This window comes from Pongo abelii, chromosome 13, assembly GCF_028885655.2.
Source record: "Pongo abelii isolate AG06213 chromosome 13, NHGRI_mPonAbe1-v2.0_pri, whole genome shotgun sequence".
NCBI classification, from domain to species: Eukaryota; Metazoa; Chordata; class Mammalia; order Primates; family Hominidae; genus Pongo; species Pongo abelii.
In genome coordinates, this window is record NC_071998.2 from 119,158,385 (window position 1) to 119,180,487 (window position 22,103).

The following is a 22,103-nucleotide window of genomic DNA, read 5'->3' on the forward strand; positions in this document are numbered from 1 at the left end:
CTACCACTCAGTTGTCACCAAGTCCTTCCCTGCAGGCTTGAGGGCAGGTAGGAGGTGGGGGCCTTGAGTCACACGGCAAGTGAGTAGTTGGGAAACTCAGAGGGGCTGGAAAGCTGGGTGCTCAGGTTCTCTGAGCTGCGGGGCCAAGCTGAAAAACAGCTGGTTACCAGAAAAACCCAGTCAGGGTTTCTACAGCAAACATTTCCCTCCCCACGGCCCTGACTCACCGCCACGGCCACTCACACGCACACCAACTTCCCCCTTCTTTCCCGGCCGGGGGCCCCAGAGGCAAAGAACGATGGCGCCAGCTGTGCCCCCAACCCCAAGCTCCCGGCTTTCCTCATGGGACCCTGGGAATTCCACAGTCTGGCCAGCCCCTCACCCCCAGCCCGGCCAGCCTGCGCCTACCCGGCCCCCTCCCTGAGCGGGTGGGCGGGAGACCGCGTTTCTATTTTTGTGCCAATGTCCCACAGATGCCATTGTTGCCCAGCAGTTGGTGGTGGGAAGGGGGGATTTCGGTGAGGAGGCCCTGAGTGCTAGTAGCCACTTATAGAAAGTCGCTTCCAGCAATTCTTCTAGGAGTGGAGCCTCAGGGCTGCCTGCAGCTCCCACCCTCCCAGGGCCTGACTGGAGGCGGTCAGATTGGAGCCAGCTGCCCCTCTGTCCACCCCAGAAAACTCAGATGGTCCTACAGGCAGGGTGGCAGGGGAAGGGATCAAAGCCAGACCAACCTGAATTCAGAAGGGGGCTCAGTCATTAGCCTATGACCTTGGACAGTCACTATGCCTCTCTGGGCCTCAGTTTCCTGATTTGGAAAATGGTATTCCCACTTCATAGACTTATGAGGTTTCACTGCAATTCCGCCTGCAAAGTAGGTTGTCCGGTGCCCAGCTAAACATGTGGGAGTAGTTTGGCTTTTTTTTTTGAGACACAGTCTTGCTCTGTCACTCAGGCTGGAGTGCAGTGGCATGATCTCGGCTCACTGCAACCTCTGCCTCCTGGGTTCAAGTAATTCTGCTGGTTCAGCCTCCTGAGTAGCTGGGACTACAGGCACCCACCACCATGCTCAGCTAATTTTTGTATTTTTAGTAGAGACGGGGTTTCGCCCATGTCGGCCAGGCTGGTCTCGAACTCCTGACCTCAAATGATCCACCCACCTCGGCCTCCCAAAGTGCTGAGATTACAGGCGTGAGACACCACGCCTGGCCTGGTTGGCTTTTTAATCCCTCTGATTCTCCCCTTGCACAGTCATCCAAGGAGAGCCATCCACGGTTTAGGGGCTGGGAAGCATGGGTCCAGTTAGAGGTGGGCTGCAGCTGGTGAGAACTACAAATCTCTCAGCCATGCCTCGCTGTGGCATCCTATCTCTGAGCCTCAGCCTCTCCATCTCTACAGGGAGGAGCTGAGCTCAGTGATGTTCTAGAATTGTGTGGCCCCTAGATCCCAGGCTGCCTTCTGGGGGTCCCAGCATTTTACATCTAGGAGCCCTGGTCTCCAGCCAGATGGCCAGAGTGAGTTTCCAGAATCCCCTGGAGAGATATGCTTCTTCCTCAGCTGAGGGGGCCCCTGGTACCTCCAGCCCTTCTGGTGGTCAGCCCACTTGTCCTCACCTCTCCAACTCATTTGCCTGCCTGAGAGGCTGGCACTGGGCCCAGCCTGGAGCTTCTGTGTTCTCAAAGAAGGACAGAAAAGGCATAACTCTGTCCTCAAGAGCTTGGCAGACAACAAACCAACACCTCCGAACGACCAGACATAAACAGCAAGGAACACCATCAGCCCCCTTGGGAATAGCCAATCATCAAATACTTATAAGAATGTACAGTTTTTCCTTCCTTTCTTTTATCCTCTCTCCTTCCCTCCCTCCCTCCCTTCTCTTATCTATCCATCTTCTCATCCATGCATCCATCCATCCATCCATGCTCTCATCCATCCATCCATCCATCCATTCATCCTCATCCATTCATCCATCCATCCATCCACCCATCCATCCAACAGATATTGATTCCTGGGCTGACTTTGAGCTTAACACCAAGGATTCAGCAGTGAGAGGGCAGGCACAATCCCTGCTCAGCCCATCTGACACCCCCCAACCCCCAGTCCTGCCCCTTCAGCAAGCCTGCCTCTAATATTTGCAAGGCCTGAGACAAGAATACAAATGGCAGCCTCTGGCCCCAGTGCTTTCTCCTTCTCATCACTGTGGTTCTGACAGCCCAGCAAGGGTGCTCATGTGTCCACATGTGGACAGCTCAGCAGCCCAGATACCCAAACTCCACCATGCCTGCCTCCCCAAGTAGCCAACTCAACCATCCTTCAGGTCTGGGGGAGCTCACATAGCCATGCAGTGCTCCCCTGGAGGATGGAACAGGAAAGATCCCTGCAGCCCTGAGAGGAGGCTCAGAGCCATTTGGGATTCTGGGGTCCTGGGTACCCAGAGCATCGTCTAGAAGGGAGGGGTGCAGGTTTCAGGGGGGTACATCCCTTTGGCCCCACAGAGTCCCCACCCTGGGAGAGGGCTGCCATTGGCAGAGGGCCAGAGGGAGACTGGCTTCCCCCAAGCCTAGGCAGGGGTCCCCTTTGCCCAAGTCTGAGGGCTGTACTGCCTTTCATGGCCTCCCACAGCCTCCCAGGACAGTCTTGGGGTGCTAAGGTCCCTCCCGGCTCTCTCTCTCTGCCTGAGTGGTGTTGCCTGCCCCTCTGGTCAAGAGTGAGTCAGTGCTGGGGCCTGACAGGCTGTGTCTGTTCAGGGGTGGGTGGGGTCTCAGCTGCCCCAAGTTTGCCCAGGAGTGGGTGAATCAGTGCTGACCCAGCTCTGCCCTGGCCTGGCTGCCTGTGCATTTGTTAGGAGGATAGCAGATCGGCCCAGTCAGCCTGACGGGAATTGCTGAGACACCAGGCTGGTTTCCTGTCTCCGAGGGTCAGGATGTGACCCTAGGCCCCCTCCCGGAATCCAGGCTCCGGCCTGCCCTTCAGGGACCCAGCGAGATCCAGCCCCTGCCCAGCGGGGCTGTCTGCAGACCTGCCCAGCACACGCACGGAGCGGCACTTCCCCAAGGCTCTCGGCTGCCACCGCCCATCTACCACCCACCCACAGGAAATCTGAGGATTCTGAGGGATGGACGGGAAAGCCACTTCTCTGTGCCAGGGATCGAAGAAGCCGGCCATAGGTCAGGAGGGATTGGGCTGGCTGCTAAGAGCCGCCACCCCCGCTACCACGTCCAGCCCCATGCCGCTAGGCCTTTGCTATGCACTGGCTTCTGCCTGGAATGCCCTCTACCCTGCTCCTGGGCTAGACACCAGGGGCCTTTTCCCTAGTGCCCCTCCCTCCTCTACCTTCAGTGCTCATTGCCCCATCACCTGCGGCCCCCTGAAGGCCCACTTGCTGATCCCACCACTCATACCAGGGCTGCTGATGCCACCTCTGCCTCCCTGGCTCTACCTTCTGTCTGCATCATCAACACAGGCTGGGCACAGAGTGGCACCTGGTGAGGGCTGCACAATGGGGACTGTGAGTTCTAGACCCCACTCTTAGGGGATGCCTGGGGAGGAAGGTGCCTCCCAGGGAAACCACAGTTTCCTCAGTGGTCACAGCAATAGGGGCTGGCAGCATCATGGGCTCAACCCTCAGAGCAGGGAGACAAGAAGCACCAGGAGGAGGAAGGCCCAGCTCCATGAGGCTGGACCTCAGCTTGCCCTGCTGAAAATGATTCACAGCCCTGCCACATTGATCTTTTTTTTTTTTTTTTTTTTTTTTGAGACAGGGTCTTGCTCTGTCGCTCAAGCTGGAGTGCAGTGGTGCAAACTCGGCTCACTGCAACCTCCGCCTCCTGGGTTCAAGTGATTCTCTTGCCTCAGCCTCCCTAGTAGCTGGGATTACAGGCACCTGCCACCACGCCTGGCTAATTTTTGTATTTTTAGTAGAGATGAGGTTTCACCATGTTGGCCAGGCTGGTCTCGAACTCCTGACCTCAAGTGATCCGCCTGCCTCAGCCTCACAAAGTGCTGGGATTACAGGCGTGAGCCACCGCGCCTGACCTGCCCCATTGATCTTGTAGCAATAACCGTTGAGTTTCAAATTATTCAACTGATGCGAAGACATTCTGTAAACGGTAACAACCCTGCCAAAATGAGGATGTTCACAGATGAGAAATGGAGCCCAGAGAGAAATAATAATAACAATAACCGTAGCCACCATACGTTGAGTCGTCGCTCCAGGCAGGTCCTGCACTTGGTGTTTTGCTTGCACCATCCTGCTGGAGTCTTACAACACACCTGTGAGGCAGGTGCTGTTAATGGTTCCAGGTTTCCCATGGGAAAATCAAAGCTCAGAGGTGGCCCAAGGCTATGTGGCTCTCAGAGGTGGAGCCACAGTTCAATTGGAGGGCTGTCTGGCTCCAGAACCTGTGTTCTCAACCCCTGCATCAAGGTCATACAGCGGTGCACACATTTGTGCACGCATGCGTGCATTCACTCACACGTTCAAGAGTTATTTGGGGCCAGACGCAGTGGCTCATGCCTGTAATCCCAGCACTTTGGGAGGCCGAGGTGGGCGGATCATTTGAGGTCAGGAGTTCAAAACTAGCCTCTCCAACATGGTGAAACCCCGTCTCTACTAAAGATACAAAAATTAGCTGGGTGTGGTTGTGGACACCTGTAATCCCAGCTATGGGAGTCTGAGGCAAAAAACAAACAAAAACAACAAAAAACAAACAAACAAAAAGAGTGATTTGGTGTAAGCCAGGTCCCTGGGCCAGATTCTGCTACTCTGTGTTCTCAGGTGAGCTCCTGAGTCCAAGAAAGGTGTGTCTACCAGCAAGTGGGGAGAAGAACCACCCTCTGCACACCAGATGCTATGCGAGGTGCTGGCCAGGGACAGATCCAGGACTGAACCCTGGGTTTCCTGGACCCCAGATGTCTCTACCACTTCCTCAAATGAACATCCCTCAAAGCCCTGGAGCCTGCAGCCTGGCTCCTTGAATTAAAAGTTGGAAGCTCCCTGGAGTGAGTTCTCTAGAAGAGGCAGAGGCTAACAGGGAGATTTTGTTGTCATGAACTCAAGGATCCTTGGAATATGGCATGAGTTACAGTGGCCCCCTGTCATGCCCCTAAAATCCCTCCAAGAACTGTCATTGCCCACGGGATAAAGATCAAACTTCTTAATATGGCGACAGGCCTTTGCCATCTCCCCTGTCCTGCTGGGGAACCTCTAGCTCCTGCCACCTGATGACCCCAGACAAAGCCTGCCCCCTCTGCCTCCGCATTCACTCTATTCTGTGCTCTTCCACACCACCTCCTTCCTTGGTGAGCTCCTGGACATCCATGATGTTTCTTCCTCCAGGCCCAAGTCTCCTTAGCTTCGAAGATCAGATGAGATCAGGTGTGTTCAGGATGGTGTGGCCGTAACAAGCCATGCCTAATCCCGTAGCAGCTGGAGTGCCCTGGCCCTGTGCCCCGAGAACGCACCAGTTCCCTGGATCCTGGCTGGCTATCTACACACCTGTCTCCCATAGACCTAGACACCTGCCTAGGGGCCCTCCTCTCACCCTGGCCCAGTATTGAGCAATTAGGGTTGGGGGATCCCAGTCCCCCAGAGGAGGCACAGGGACCTGAACATTAAAACAAACAACGTGAACTAACAGAGGCAGTCGTATTTTGAATATCATTACCAAATTTGAAAAAAAAAAAAAAAATGACAATGCCTATGAAAACCACACAAAGTGTGTTTGGCACTATCTATGATTTGGAAATTATCAAAGCCCACAGTCCTGGTGGAGGGCAGGGCGGTGGGGAGCAGGGTCCCCCGATATTGGTGGTCTGAGCACTTTCTTATCACTGCACAAACGCAAGGCAACTTAACAGTTTTGGGGGCAGACTGGCCATAAGTTTACCCGGAGCTGACACGGCGAAGTCATCATCAGGACCTAAGACCACATCAACCAGGCGTAATCTCCAGTCCAACCAGGCCAGAAGCCACCTGAATACTGAGATCCACCTGGGGAACCAAGTGGCAGGCGGGCTCTGGCATCCCCAGGGATCTGGTGTGAACTCTGGCCCTGGGCATGTCACTCCATCGTTCTCAGCCAGCCTCAGTTTCCTTCTCCAAGAAGTGGGGATAATAACAGACCCTGGCAGATGAGCCTCGGGAGGCTTAATACATGTGAGATGCTTAATTCCTAGCATAGAGTTGGCCCTAGCACAGTCTCTAGCACATAGCACTTAACAAAGGTGGTGTTATTATTAAGGACAAACGTATCAGACAAACTGATGGTGGGCTGGGAGGGGGCGTCTTCTGGGGAGAATCGTCTCCAGGCCGGCAGCAGCCTTTGGATCTCTGAGGGTCACAGATATTCAACAGGGGACATTCCAGGGAGAAATATCTGGGCTCAACTGAGAAGCACTTTTCTTTTTCTTTTTCCTTTTTTTTTTTTTTTTGAGGCAGGGTCTCACTCTGTCACCCAGGCTGGAGTGCAGTGGTGCAATGTCAGCTCACTGCAACCTCCACCTCCTGGGTTCAAGCGATTCTCCTGCCTCAGCCTCCCAAGTACAGCTGGAATTACAGGCATGCGCCACCATGCCTAGCTAATTTTTGTATTTTTATTTATTTTGTTTTTATTTTTTTATTTTCTATTTTTTTGAGACGGAGTCTCACTCTGTCACCAGGCCGGAGTGCAGTGGTGCAATCTCAGCTCACTGCAACCTCCAGCTCCCTGGTTCAAGCAATTCTCCTGCCTCAGCCTCCCGAGTAGCTGGGATTACAGGTGCTCACCACCATGCCCAGCTAATTTTTGTATTTTTAGTAGAGATGGGGTTTCAACATGTTGGCCAGGATGGTCTCGATCTCCTGACCTCCTGATCTACCCACCTCGGCCTCCTAAAGTGCTGGAATTACAGGCGTGAGCCACTGCGGCTGGCCCAAGAAGCACTTTTCAAAGTCCAAGCTCTCTAGAGAGGAGCTGCATCTTCTGAGATTCCGTGAGGTCTCCATCATCGGAGGTGCATAAGCAGCACTCACCTGGTCCCCCCCACCCATCTGGCTCTTCTCTACTCAGCTCTTCCCACCTGAGTCTTCTGGTGGCACCCAAAAGATTGCCCTGATCCAGACCCTGCCCCCAGAAATGCCACCTCTTATGGGCCCTGTGAGATGCCCACATCACTCTCTTGGCAGGGGGCCTAATGAGGACTCAGCCACTGCCCCAGGGACAGCCACAAGGAAGGCACCCCTCACCCTACCTGCCTTGGAGCTTCCTCTGAGCCCCCACCCGACCCTGCCATGGGACACTCACCGTTGGGAACTCCAGGAAGAGGACATGGACTTCAAGGATGGCATTGGGGGCCTGAGCCACGCAGCCCTTCGAGACCTGGCTAGTGGTATATGTCACCTCGCCCCTCTCGGGGCCCACAGGCTGAAGGTCACAATGGACTGTTTCTGCAAGACCTGTTGGAGAAACATCCAGAAGGAGGCCAGGTGAGAATAAGGTGATGACAATGACTCCTATTTTCTTTTTTTTTTTTGGAGACCTATCATCCAGGCTGGGCTGGAGTGCAGTGGTGTGATCTTGGCTCACTGCAATCTCTGCCTCCTGGGTTCAAGCGATTCTCCTGCCTCAGCCTCCTGAGTAGCTGGGACTACAGGCGTGCACCACTACACCCAGCTAATTTTTGTATTTTTAGTAGAGATGGGGTTTCACCATGTTGGCCAGGCTGGTCTTGAACTCCTGACCTCAGGTGATCCACCCACCTCAGCCTCCCAAAGTGCTGGGATTACAGGCATGAGCCACCTTGCCCGGCCAATGACTCCTACTTTCCAAACGTCTCCTAGGGACTTGACATGAGCTAAGGGCTTTCCTGCATCATCACAGCCACCTTACGAGGTGGATATCATTATATTCATTCCATGGATTAAAAAAACCAAGGCTAGGAGAGGAAACGTCTCCTGCCCAAGGTCACAATGCTACTATGTATAGGATTGATGAATAGAAGGACACTCAGCTAAATTCAAAGTTCAGATAAACAATGAGTAAATTTTTTTAAGTATTAGTATATTGCAAATATTGCATGGAACATACTTATACTAAATTTTCATTGTTTATCTGAAATTCAGATTTCACTGGGCCCCATGTATATATGTGTGTATATATAGATATACACACACACACACATAGATCTACATACATACATATACATATATAGATATACATATATACACCCACACACACACACATATATATATATATATATATATATTTTTTTTTTTTGAGACGGAGTTTTGCTCTTCTTGCCCAGGCTGGAGTGCAATGGTGTGATCTTGGCTCACTGCAACCTCCGCCTCCCGTGTTCAAATGATTCTCCTGCCTCAGCCTCCCAAGTAGCTGGGATTATAGGCATGCACCACCACACCCGGCTAATTTTGTATTTTTAGTAGCGACGGGGTTTCTCCATGTTGGTCAGGTTGGTCTCGAACTCCCAACCTCAGGTGATCTGCCCGCTTCGGCTTCCCAAAGTGCTGGGATTACAGGCGTGAGCCACCGTGCCCGGCCAGCCTCGTATATTTTTATTTTTTATTTATTTTTAAAAATTATTTTTTATTATTTATTTATTTTTTTTTTTTTTGAGACGGAGTTTTGCTCTTGTTGCCCAGGCTAGAGTGCAACAGTGTGATCTCAGCTCACTGCAACCTCTGCCTCCTGGGTTCAAGTGATTCTCCTGCCTCAGCCTCCCGAGTAGCTGGGATTACAGGCATGCGCCACCATGCCCGGCTAATTTTTTGTATTTTTAGTAAAGATGGGGCTTTTCCATGTTGGTCAGGCTCGTCTCGAACTCCCAACCTCAGGTGATCCGCCTGCCTCGGCCTCCCAAAGTGCTAGGATTACAGGCATGAGCCACTGCGCCTGGCCTATTTTTTATTTTTTTGAGACAGACTCTGCTCTGTTGCTCAGGCTGGAGTGCAGTGGCAAAATCATAGCTCACTGCAGCCTCAACCTCCCAGGTTCAAGTGATCCTCCCACCTCAGCCTCCTGAGTAGCTGGAACTATAGGCATGCACCACCACACCCAGCTAATTTTTGCATTTTTATAGAGATGAGGTTTTACCATGTTGCTCAAGCTGGTATTGAACTCCTGGACTCAAGAGATCCTCCCACCTCGGCCTCCCAAAGTGTTGGGATTACAGGCATGAGCCACCACACCCGGCTTATTTTTATTTGATGTATCTGGCAACCCTAACTTCATGGCAGGGCCTAGGTGTGAACCCAAGTCTCCCTCCAGGTAAGGCAGGAGCTGAGATCAGGAGACAAAGCTTCCCCTCTTTTGCCTCAAGGTGGTGAGAGGAATGGTCTGAAGGGGTTGAGAGTTCCCTAGCCCCAAGGGACAGGGCGAGCCGAGAAGGCGGCCCAGGTTTGGAGGCTGCCGGAGCAGACCGCAGAGCCCGGAAACACAGGTCCTGAGGGAAAGGAATGGAATTTCACCCTGACCCAGCAGGGTCGGAAAAGGAAATGAGGCTCCTACACCTCGTCCTGAGGAATGTGCCGGGGGAAGGGGGCTCCGGAGGAGGGAAGGAGGACAGAAGGGGAGACTGTTTGGAAGTTTGTGTCTCCATCTTGTCGCGCTCACTTCCTGTTTTCTTGGAGATCAAAGATGGGCGCGGAGAGACTGGCTTCATGTCCAGCCAAGGCCGGCTCAGAGGAGGGGGCAGGGAGGCTTCTTCTGAATCCTGGGCTGTCTGGAGCCTCACCGGCCTCCTTCCTCACCTTCCCACAGCACGTTGGGCTCTGGGCTCCAGAAGTCAGCAAAGGAAGTGAGATGGTTGCCCCTTGCCATGGCAACGCCATTCCCAGCTCTGTCTTGGGAAGGAGAAGATCTGGATGAGGACATCTGGCTGCCACGGGGGCCCAGGCCTTCTATGTCCTCTCTCTGGCCCTATCCTACATGTCCCAGGGACTCTGGAGTGCCTGGACATAGTGGCATTTTGGTTAAAAGCAAGCTCCCTGGAGCCAGGCTGACCTGGTTTGCCTCTCGGGCCCAAAGCTTACCAGCTATGTGGCTTTGGTGAATGATTTCACCCCTTGGGGTTTCAATTCCTGGTCTATAAAATGACAACAGAGCCCACATGATCCACAGAGGTGGCTGGGAGGACTCCATGAGACTGGGCACATGGCAATTCTTTCTTAAATTTCTATTTATTTATTTTTCAGACAAGGTTGCACTCTGTCTCCTGGGCTGGAGTGCAGTGGTGTGATCACAGCTCACTGCAGCCTTGAGCTCCTGGGTTCAAGTGATCCTCCTGCCTCAGCCTCCCGAGTAGTTGGGACTACAGTTGTGCGCCACCACACCTGGCTAATTTTTTAAATTTTTAGTAGAGACTGGGTCTCGCTATGTTGCTCAGGCTGGTCTCAAACTCCTGAGCTCAAGCAATCCTCCCGCCTCAGCCTCCCAAAGTGCTAGGATTACAGGTGTGGGCTACCATGTGTGAGCCAGCACGCCTGGCCGGCAGTTTTCTCTTAATTACAATTATTTGACTGACTTCAGTCACTGTAGAATTGACTGTTCTAAGGGGTGGGGTGAAGTGGCGGGATGGGGTGGCCTCCAGGTGACGGTCCTCTGGGATGGAGAGGTCACTGGGGTCTCCCTCACCCCAACAAAATCAAGGGCTGGTGCCATCTCCTGTCTCCAGCCCCTCTGACCCACCAGCCCGCATGTTCTCCCCACCCTCTCCTTTCCTCATCGGTGAGCACAGGTTCCTTGGCTGTTACCTAGTTGAAGCCCCTCCTACTCAGATAGGGAGACTGAGGTCTGGAGGGACGGGACAGGTCAAAGTCTCACAGCACATGGCTGACCAGGCCGGGCCTCGGACCCACGTCTCCTGACATGACCCAGTGTCTGGCCTGCAGATTATCGCAGCGCCTTCCTCCTTCCCTTTGGGACTTTCCCTGCCCCCTCCCCAGACTTCCAGGAACCCCAGTTCCTCCCGGATTGCTGGGGCCGCCTGGGGCCGCCTCCTCCATGCCGTCAGCCAGCGGGAGAGGCCGCAAGCCTGGCCATTATGTAATGATCAGATAACAGGCCTGGCGGGGAGATCAGATAAGAGGTCCATTTATTTTGGGGCCTTTTCGAATCCTGGCCGCCCCCACCCCACAGACGAGAATGGGGAGACAGGAGGGAGTGTGACGCCTGGGCCTGTCTCCCGGAGCCTGAGGCGGGCCCAGACCAAGTTGAAAACAATCCCCTGGCACCAAGGGAAACGCCAGGGCCTCCCGGGACTGGGTCAGAGGAGGAGCCGCTGGGGGCCTGGGTGACTGGAACCCCAAGTGAGAGACCCAGAAGCCACCTCCCACCACTGTCCCCTCTCCACCCTCGCCACCCACGTGCACACAGCACCTCCCAGACTTTCCAGAGGGCTACCTTCAGCACCTTGGAGGATGATCAAGAAAAACAGCTCTGGAGCCAGATGGCCTGGGTCAAATCCCAGCTCTGCCTCTTAAAATGCTGGTCACCTTGAGCAGAAGCCTAACCTCTCTGAGCCTCAGTTTCCCCATTTGCAGACCACCAATAATCGCTGCAGATGCTCCCATCATGCTTACTGGGAGCCTAGGCAGCATTTCAAGGCTTTACACGAGTGAACTCATTTGATCCTCACAGCAGCCTTATGAGGTGGGCCATGCTATTACACCCACGCACACTCGAGGAAACTGAAGACCAGGGCAGTTAAAGAATGTGCCCGAGGTGACCTGGCTAGTAAGTGTCACGACCTGGATTTAAACCCAGACAGTCTGGCTCCAGCAAGCAGCAGGCATTCACAGGCTGAGTGTGTCAGTTTGATGGGGTAACCCCTGTCGAGTGCCTGGTACTGAGTAGGTGGCCCAGACACAGAAGCTGTGAATATTATTTCATCATACCAGGACAGATACTTTTCTTCCCGCTGCCCCGCCTCCCGCCACTTTTTTTTTTTTCTGAGATAGAGTCTCGCTCTGTCACCCAGGCCAGAGTACAGTGTCTTGATCTCAGCTCACTATAACCTCCCCGTCCCAGGTTCAAGCGATTCTCATGCCTCAGCCTCCTGAGTAACTACAAGTGGACCACCACACTCAGCTAATTTTTGTATTTTTTGTAGAGACGGGGTTTCACCATATTGCCCAGTCTGGTCTCAGACTCCTGGGTTTAAGCGATCCACCCATCTCAGCCTCCCAAGGAAGATACGTTTCAACAAGGGTCTTTCTTACTGCAACGCCTGCCCCGTCTTGTTCGGTACCCCCGGGCCACTCTTTACTCTTTTCAGGCCCAATTACAGCCTCACAGGTTTCCCAGCATCCAGCCCAGCCACTGCCCCCAGCCACCAGGAGGTCTCAGCATGCCTTGGCCCCAGACTCCCCCATGGTTCTACGATGCCTGCAGGGTCAAGTTCCCGCACTGCAGCCTACAGTAGAGGTGAAAAGCACAGCGATTTGACAGATGCCAAAGGTTCAGGTCCTGATTCTTCCACCCGCCAGCTGCCTTTCCATCCTCAGTGTTCTCATCTGTAACATGGGGATGAGGGTCATCATAACATCTTCCTATGGAGTTGGCAAGCAGGCCAGTAAATTACACCTGCACAGCGCTAGGCCGGCTCCTGCTAAGTGGGGGTTGCTCAGGAACTGGTGACTACCGTCACAATTATTTATGCCTAGTCAGTGGGGAGATGTGGGCTCTTCCCCTAAACACACCTCGCTCCTGCCCCTGCCATGCCCTTTCCCAGACCAACGCTCATCCTTTGTTTGACCACCTGGCCTTTTTTTTTATTTTGGAGAGTCGGGGTCTTGCTCTGTTGCCCAGACTGGAGTGCAGTGGCGCAATCATAGCTCACTGTAACCTCCACCTCCTGGCCTCAAGCAATCCTCTGCCTAAGCCTCCTGAGCAGCTACAGGTATGAGTCATTATGCCCAACTAAGTTTTAAAAATATTTGTGGAGAAAGTCTTGCTATGTTGCCCAGGCTGGTCTTGAACGCCTGGCCTCAAGTGATCCTCCCACCTTAGCCTCCCAAAACATTGGGATTACAGGCCCCAGCCCCTAGCCAACTTCTATTCATCCTTCAAAACTCTGTCCTGAAAATCTCACTGAAGCCAGTCCCTCCTTTCTTAGGTGCATCCGTCCTTGGATGTCTTTGGAGAACCAGACCCATACATGCCCAGGTGTGCTGTGTCTGCACTCCCAGCAGACAGTGAGTTTTTCCAGGACAAGGAGAGTCCACACCATTCCTTGTCCCAATCAGTTAGTCCAGGGCTCAGAGCAAACATCCACTTCCACTGGATACAGTGAGTTCTAGATTTCTCTTCAAAGAATCAGTATGTCAGTATGTTCAGTTCTTTGTCCTCCATTTTAAAGTTTAACTTCTTCATGGTTTCAGTAAACAACCTTTTCCACTAGTTTTAATCAGTAGTTCACATCTGTTACCCTGGTCACCTGCTCTATCCTGACTCATCCTGGTCATGTGCTTTGACCTCACTCACCCCTGGTCACCTGCTTTGACCTAAGTCACCTTTAGTTACCTGTTCCTAACCATCCTTCCTGCCAAACTACTCACCCCGCCACTCTGGCTCATACCCCTGCTCTCTCTAAAAGAGCCAATTGGAATTAGCTTAGACTGTGCGGTCCAACCCTAGCCAATAGGGGAGCAATGCAGCAGTAGGGGTTACCTGCGTCAGGAGTAAGAACCCCTTCCCCTCCCTTGTTCAGATGTGCTCTCGCCATTACTCCATTCTTGAATCGCACCCTTCTATAGAAGTAAAAATTGCCTTGCTGAGAAAATTACATTTATGTTCAAGTGCTATTTCTTTGTGGCACTGAGGAACAAGCATTTTGTTTCTAACACCACAAACATCCATTTTTGGAACTGGCTGGTCAGGGCTGCCTCTGACCTGCTGGGTGACCCACATCAAGTCCCGCCACCATTCTGGGACTCTGTTTCCCTATGGCTAGTGGGTGGGGAAGAAGGAGGGGTGGATAGGACATATTCTAAGTTCTACTAGGGGTCTGACAGTCTGAGGTTTCACCTAAGGATGAAGGCAGGAGGAAGAGAGGGCAGGGCATAGATGGGGCTGCTGAAGGTAAAGGCAGGGTGCCAGGGGTTGTGCCCCAGATGGGAGGGCCATTATGGGGACCAGAGAAAAGGCTGAGTGCCTGCGGGGAGAAGATCAGGCAACAGGAAGATCCCCATCCTCTCCACTGTGGCAGCACACCGCAGTGCTTAGGCCCAGGGCTCAAGCCCCAGTGGCTCATTTCAGGGCAGTGTTACTTGGGTAAATTTCTTCACCTGACTGAGTTATATGAGTACCTCAGTCTCCCCATCTGTCAAATGGGGGCAGAAAGAGTATCTCCTTTGTAGGGCTTTTGCAAGCGTTAAGTCTGACAGTACACATACCACGCTTAGAGCAGTGTCTAACATACTGTAAGTGCTGAATAAATGTCAGTTGTTACATCATCTCTTTATCCTACCCCCACTCCTGCCACAGGGGTTGAAGCCAGCTGAACCCTGGATGAGGGTCCCCTTCAGCCTCCAAGGCTGGTGCCCCAAAGCCTGGGCTGGAACTAGGAAGCAGGGTCCCAGAGCCAGGGTAAACAGTTCTTTAGGTCTCCAGCATTCGGGCCACAAAAGTTGTGGGGAAAAGAAGCTGAATTTGGAAGCAGACGGCCTGGAGTTGAAATCTGGACCCGTCATTTTTCCCAAGCCTCAATTTTCTCATCTGTAAACTGGGGATAGAGGCAAGGAGGAGCTGGCACTATGCCTGACATGCTGGGGACAGAGGAGACGTGGCCGCCTCACTCTTGCCCAGATCCACCTCCAGCCCTGGGGCAAACGAATGGGTCCGTCGCCACAGGGCCCAGCACCAACACATCCGTGACCACAAGCAAGTCCCTCTGTCCCTCTGGGTCACATCTGTCTGGCTGAGGTGAGGGAGAATGCTAATGGTCACGTCCCCCGTGTCTCAGGGAGCCCACCCTCTCCTGGTTCACACAGCTCCTGCTCCAGCCTCTTTTTCCTCCTAGCAAATGGGAATGCAGCCTCTAAGAGACGGGTGTTTGTGGTCTCGGTCTTGCGCCACTGACCCTTCTCCAGCGAGTCCCAGACTCCAACACAGACAGCCAGCAGCATGGGGACTTCAAGTCCTCTAGCAAAGGATCCTCCACACTCAGGAACACTCTTCAATCCCAGCCGCCCAGCACGGGCCACAAGCCCCTGCAACCTTGCTGCCGGGACGCAATCCACATGAAATAATCCAAAATACAGGAAAAGGTGCATGTACCAAAGCTGTGCATTGTGGTAGTATTTATAACTAGAACAAACGGGAAACCACCTAAATATTTAACAATAAGGGGTCTGCAAAGCAAACGTGACAAGTTGATGGGACAGAATATTCCAGAACTGCAAGAGGACGGTCATGGGGTCCACAGGACAACATGGAGACCTGGTTCGAAAGAAGTAGACAAAACACTCCCAAAATGTGGACCCATCTGGATTAAAAGTAGCTTAAAAAGTTAGGAAAAAAAACTAGTAAGCCATCTACCACCATACTAACAGTACCTGTATCAATAAAGGAGTTCCGAGGTAATTTTTTCCCTTTTCTCTATTTTTTTTGAGGGGCAGGCTGAGGCAGCTATATGGTTAATTTTAATTGCTTTAAAAAAAAATCTCTACATGCTTGGTTTTTTTTTTTTTTGTTTTGTTTTTTTGATACAAAGTCTCGCTCTCTCACCCAGGCTGGAGTACAGTGGCTTGATCTCGGCTCATCACAACCTCCACCTCCCAGGGTCAAGCGATTCTCCTGCCTCAGCCTCCCAAGTAGCTAGGATTACAGGCGCCCACCACCACGCCTGGCTAATTTTTGTATTTTTAGTAGAGACAAAGTTTTGCCATGTTGGTCAGGCTGGTCTTGAACTCCTGACCTCAGGTGATCCACCCGCCTCAGCCTCCCTCCCAAAGTGCTGGGATTACAGGCGTGAGCCACTGCACCCGGCCTGCTTGTTCTTAAAACAAAACAAAAGAAAACAAAAAAACCCAACATGACAGGAAAGTGTGTCTTAGAGAGTCAAAGTCCTAGCCAGGCACAGTGGCTCACGCCTGTAATCCCAGCACTGTGGGAGGCTGAGGCAGGTGGATCACGAGGTCAGGAGTTCAAGACCAGCCTGGCCAACATGGCGAAACCCCATCTCTACTAAAAATACAAAAATTAGCCGGGTGTGGGGTTGGTGCCTGTAATCCCAGCTACTTGAGAGGATGAGGCAGGAGAATTGCTTGAACCCAGGAGACGGAGGTTGCAGTGAGCCTAGATTGTGCCATTGCACTGCAGCCTGGGTGACAAGAGCAAGACTCTGTCTCAAAAAAATTTAAAAAAGAAAGTGAAAGTCCCACAGAGAAAACCCCAGACCAGAGAACAGTAATAGTGGGTTAAATAGAAAACTCTATTCCAGAATTTTCTCTGTGCATATTGTACATTATTACTGTTTTATTGTTGCCAAAATGGAATTATTGTTGTTTGGGCACCTAACAGTGTGTCCCTGACATCCGTCCACGGCAGTGTTCATATGGCTCTGCCTTCTTGGTGCCTGCTGCATGATATTCCGTCGTGTGGTAATTTATTAACAGTCTTTGCTCGTGGACATTTAGATCATTTCCAGTTATCGGGTTTTTGTTACAGGTACCCATGGACCACATCTTTACAGAGTTGGACGAGTAACTCTAGAAGGCTGACTACTGAAGGTTGATTTGTGAGGGTAACAAGTCACATGCAACGTACAGTTTTAGGAGATTCTAAGTGGTGCCCCCAAATTCTAGACCCATTTCTAGGAGGTCAGGGTCGCTACTACCCCCACCCCCAGCTGGCTTCCAGGCCCTGGCCCCAGGCTCCACTCTGCCTTCCATGGGCCTCAGCTTCCCAGACCATAAATGAGTTGGGTTGATGGTCTGTTGTACCTTTGAGCCTGTGACCCCTGGTGCACTGGGACCAGCTCCTACCTGCTCACAGGAGCAGACGGATACGTTTCCAGGAGTTTTTCCAACTGGCTGTTGCATAGCTATTACTATATATTTTTAAAAGATCATGAATGTCCAAACTCATTTCTTCCTAATCATTTTACACCTCTGACTGTCATCTTTGCTCTCGATGTGATCTGCGCCTGCAGAGACTCTGGAGAACCAACTGCCAGGTGCTACTGGGCACTGATTCCCAGCTCCAAACTTGGTGAGTTGGTGGCTTGAAGTCAGCCGGGCGGGAGTATTTACGCTGTGAAAATCCACAAACGCTGCAAATTCAGCTCCCCACCCCGTTGTTAATTATTTACCAGCACATCACTGCCTTTGAGCCTTAAAACCAGGCCCTAAATGTCTGCATGGACCTTTCTCTAACGACCAAGAGGAAGAGAGTGTTAACTGCAGCGAGAAATACGAGAGAGGGAGATCTTGGAGCTTAGGTAGGGGCTCCGTCTTAGCCATGTGAACTTGGCAGGTTAGAGCCTCCATTTTCTCTTCTGTAAAATGGGGATGATGATGGCAGCCATCTTGCAGGGTCTTTGTGAGCTGCATTAAGAGGGTTCGCCCTATCACACCTTACTAGGAGCAAACATTTAGGGAGCCGCAGGCTGGGAGTCAAATCCCTGCTAAGTCACTTAATATGTCTGAGACTCAGTTTCCTATCAATCAGGTGGTGGGCAGAGCTTTAGAGACCCAGAATCAGGGACTCTAAAATGCCATCAGGTGGGGAGGTGGGGAGAAGTTGGCTGCCCCACCGCTGTTTTCCTTCCCCTTCCTCCCCACACTCTCAGCTCGCTTCTGCGCCTCTTCCCCCACATCCGTCAGGAAGCCCCTGGATGCACAGGTGGGTCAAAGGATGTCCACAGGACCGGTCAGCAGCTTGAGGTGGCCGAGGGATAGGGAGTGGGACGTGGGGCTGGGGGTCCCTGGCTCCTCACCGCCCCTCTTCTGGTCAGTTTCAGAAAGCAGCAGAGGCCATGACCCCTTGGAAGAGCCCCCAGGCCGAGGAGCCCCTCAGAACCCCTAACCTGGCCGGCACCTACTCCTGCACCCTTCCTGGGGATCAGGGAGGTGGGAGGGAGGCAGGGCAGGGCCCTGCAGCCTTGGCCTGTTCAAAGGGTTTTAGGAGCTGCTCAAAGGCCCTGGGGAAGGTGAGCTGGAGGAACTCAAAGCTAAAAATAAAACAACACAGAAGTGGCCAGTCTGCCAGAGCCGTCTCTGCAATGATCCCTCACCACCCACCTCCTCAGCAGCTCTGAGAGGGAAGTCTGTTCTCATCCCCACTTTGCTCAGAGGCCCGAAGGCAGTCCCCCAGGATCACACCACAAGGAAGTGCCTATGTGAGATTTGAACCCAGAGCCGGTGCCCAGAGCCCAGGCTGTGGGCCCTCCTTCCCATCCATTCCTCATGGGGAAACTCAAGGCCCAGAGAGGCCAGGAAACTCTCCCGTGGCTGCACAGCATTCTGGGACCTAGGCTTCCTGGGGAGTGATGGAACACAGCTGAGTGAGCAGACGCCAGAGACCAGGGTTAAAGTGAGTCAGCCCAGTTTGCCCGAGGCTTTCAACACTGAAAGTCCTGCATAACCGTTTAGTTCCAGCAAACTGGGAGGGTTGGTGACCCTTCAAAGCCCCAAGGATGGCTCTGCTGGGCGTGAGCTCAGGATACAGGAAGGAGGCCGGGAATACCTGGGGCCTGGTCCGTGCACCGGAGGCCGAGTCTCCCCACCCCGGGTCCCTGGACACCTACTTGTGGGGCTGAGGCTGCAGCCGGCCAGCAGCAGGGCAACAGCCAGAGGGAGCGTGCCGCGGTCCATGCTGTCCACGTGCGGGCCTGTGCGCTGGGCCTTATCCAGTGTCCAGTGGCAGGGCTGCGGGTGGGCACCAGGGCCGGCGTGGGCTCGCACGGGGACCCAAGGGGAGCAGGCGGCCGGAGCGACGGCGTCCCTGCTCCAGCCTTCTGGGGTGGCGGCCGAGGGGTCAGGAGAAGTGGACACAGGGACGCAGGGCTGGGCTGGAGTTGCTGTCCGAGGGATGGGCGGGGAGGGGGTGCTGGGCTCCAATGGATGGCAGTGACGGCAGCAGTCCTGGCCCCAGGGTGCAGATGAAGGCTGTGGTATGACCGGCAGCAGGGAGCTCCCGGCTCATCCAGCCCGGCCGGCCCAGGGAGGCAGGAAATGCGCTTCCTTAGAGAAGGGGCTGGGCCAGGCCGCCTGCCAACTGGGTAGAGGAAGTGCCACGGGCTTTGTCACTGGGTGGGGGGCCCTGGGATGGGGGGAGGCAGTGGGGTGGGAGGGCCCAGGCTCTAGGCTTGTCTCCCCAAGCACCCCACCCTCCCATCCCACCCTCTCCAAGGCTAGCGGGTGGGGACGCATCAGGCAGCCCCACAGATGAAAACAATCACCCTAACAGTCGCATCCGGCAGCCCCACAGATGAAAACAATCACCCTAACAGCCCACCGAGGGGACCTTTCAGGGGGCTGGGCTTGGCTAAAGTAGTTCCTGTGGAATTTGTGACCCCCCCTGAGCTCACCGATCCCATTTTGCAGATGAGGAAACAGAGATCCAGTGTGTTGAGATCACTGGTTCAAGAAGATGGTAGCGCTGGGATCCTGCCCACCTCCACCACTTCACGTCTTGTTGGGCACCAAACCCGGCCTACTAAGTGCAGTTGACATGGGGCTGCCTAACAGGCAGGAAAACTGAAGCTCAGGCTAGGGAGGGAAGTCCCAAAGTGGCACAGCAAGGCGGCTAGGGCTGGCGTCTCTGGGCTCAGAGGAGCTGCCCAGGGCCACACACTGCACGTCTGACCCCTTCATGGGTGGAAAATCCTTCACGAACAAAACACAGCTCCAGGCCGGGTGTAGTGGCTCAAGCCTATAATCCCAGCACTTTGAGAGGCCGAGGCAGACAGATCACTTGAGGTCAGGAGTTCGAGACCAGCCTGACCAATATGGTGAAAACCCATCTCTACTAAAAATACAAAAGTTAGCCGGGCATGGTGACGTGCGCCTGTAGTCCCAGCTACTTGGGAGGCTGAGGCTAGAGAATCACTTGAACCTAGGAGGCGGAGGTTGCAGTGAGCTGAGATCAGACCACTGCACTCCTGCCTGGGTGATGGAGTGAGGCTCGGTCTCAAAAAACAGAAAAGGAGAAAAAAAAAAAGACAGCTCCAAATTATGGGGACTTTAATGGCACTTCTGAAGTCACATGGCCCTGGGTTCAAATCCTACTCTGCTTGCTCCTAGCCATGAGACCTTGGACAAGGCCCCTCAATTCTCAGCACCCCTTGTTTGCAAAGTGGGGCACGATGTCTTCCTAACCAAGCCATTATGAGATTTCTGAGGGTCAGGACACTACAGCACTGAGCCCTGGGACATACAGGAGATGCTTCGCTATCAGTGCTCCCTGAGCTGGGTGACAGTCCCCAAACTGTCCCATGTTCATTCTGCAAACAGTAAGCGCACCTACTATGTACCTACCATGGGACTACTCACAGGTAGCACCCAGGGCCAGGCCCATGGAAGCTCAGAGAAGGAAGCCTGGGCCACCTGGAGGGGCTGGTATTTAGGCCTGCCCTTTGAAAGACTGGGTGAGTTGAGGGTGGGGAGAAGAAGGGGTGAGGAAAGCATGCCAGGCAGGGGTGCCAGACTAAGCAAAGGCACAGAAGCAGGAAGCAGTCGGACCACCGTGAGACCAGCAGGGGTGTGGTAGGGACAGGAAGCTGGAGAGGCAGAGTCTGGCCCTGCACTGGGAGGGCCTCAAATGCCAGGACTTTGTCCTTAGGGCCACTGGGAGTCATGGAGAGTTCTTGAGCAGAAGGACGCTGGCAGAGCTGGGCTTTGAGAGGGCAAATCTTCATGTGTGCTGGCAGGACCCACGGTGAGATGGAGCCAGAAGGGTCTTCTCCCTGGATCCACCTGCCCTGGGTCACAGGTGGAGAAATTGAGGTCCTGGGAGGGAGGAGAAGGCTGAAGCCCTGGGTGCCTCTGGAAGGAGGATGTCTGTCCAGGGTCTGAGGCCTTGCCTCTCCGTGCTTATTGGCCGGCCCCGGTGACAAGAGTAGGCCATGTGTTTGTCTCTGCAGGAGCTGTCACAGGGGCTGGGAGGGTTGGTGTGGCTCTTTGGGTGGGGATTAGGGATAGTTTTGCTCGCCCAGCTTTGTGGCTGCCTGGCCAGTTTGCAGCCAAGCATGGCTGTGAGGTCAAGGGAGAGTGTCCTCTTCCAGGGGGCCACCCTGAGAAGGGCATCTCCTCTGCCTTTTCCTGTAACCTCGGAGACGAGGCCATGGGCACTGCGAGGCAAAGGGTGGCTCAGTGTGGGTTCAGGGGTGGCTGTGAGGTTTCCCCAGGCCCCAAACCAAGGTCTGTGCCCCAGGGACAGTTAATCCAGCCCTAGGGGCTGAGCACTCTCTCTGCACCAGGGCCCGCCCTAGGCGTTCACCTTATCAGTTCTGAATCCTCACAGCCACCCTGGGAGGTGGGTACTGTTATACCCCCACTTTACAGAGGAGGAACCCCAGCTGGAGGGTGGTGACCCCAGGGCTGCCTGGCTCCAAGCTCACTTCCTTCCCTGCCACCACCCCCTGAGCTGAGTTTGGAGTGAGGGACAGAGGTGGCAGGGGCTGTGGGTATCACAGGGTGTTGGGGGCATATGGGGCAGTGACAGGGACCCTGCAGGAGGCTCTTCCCAAACCTCCCTCCCTCCCCTTCCCTCCACGCTGCACAGTCTGTCCCCATCCACGTTGTAAACAAGACCCAGTGGATTCTCTAGAAAGCAGGAGAGACTCCAGATGGACTCTAGGAAGAACTGGGGCCCCGACCCCAGACACCTCATGGAGGAAGGAAGAAATTGGGACCACCGTGGGTGGGGGGTGAAGCAGAAGTCATCTCTGGCTCCCACAGCACCCTGACCTTCCCCGTCACACCCAAGCCTGTGTGCAGCCATCTGTATGTATCTCTCTACTTGACTAGAAGCCCCACGAGGGCAGAGACTTCGACACCCTTTGCACTGCCGTGTCCCCAGCACAGAGCCCAGGGCCTTTTGGCTCTTGAGATAGATTTGCTGAAAGCATGAGGGAGCCTAGAAGTCAAGGCAGGGGTGGGGATCATG

The 22,103-nt window shown here is 53.8% G+C and overlaps 1 protein-coding gene across 1 annotated transcript in view; it reads right to left on the reverse strand.

Moving 5' to 3' along the window:
• The window catches only part of ENG (endoglin), a 39,625-nt gene extending 20,514 nt beyond the window's left edge, over positions 1 to 19,111 (reverse strand). The window contains 2 exon segments of the mRNA NM_001132937.1: positions 7,281 to 7,432; positions 18,742 to 19,111. Coding sequence (NP_001126409.1) covers positions 7,281 to 7,432; positions 18,742 to 18,808 — 219 coding nt within the window. The 5' untranslated portion in view covers positions 18,809 to 19,111.
• Positions 19,112 to 22,103: the final 2,992 nt, after the last annotated feature.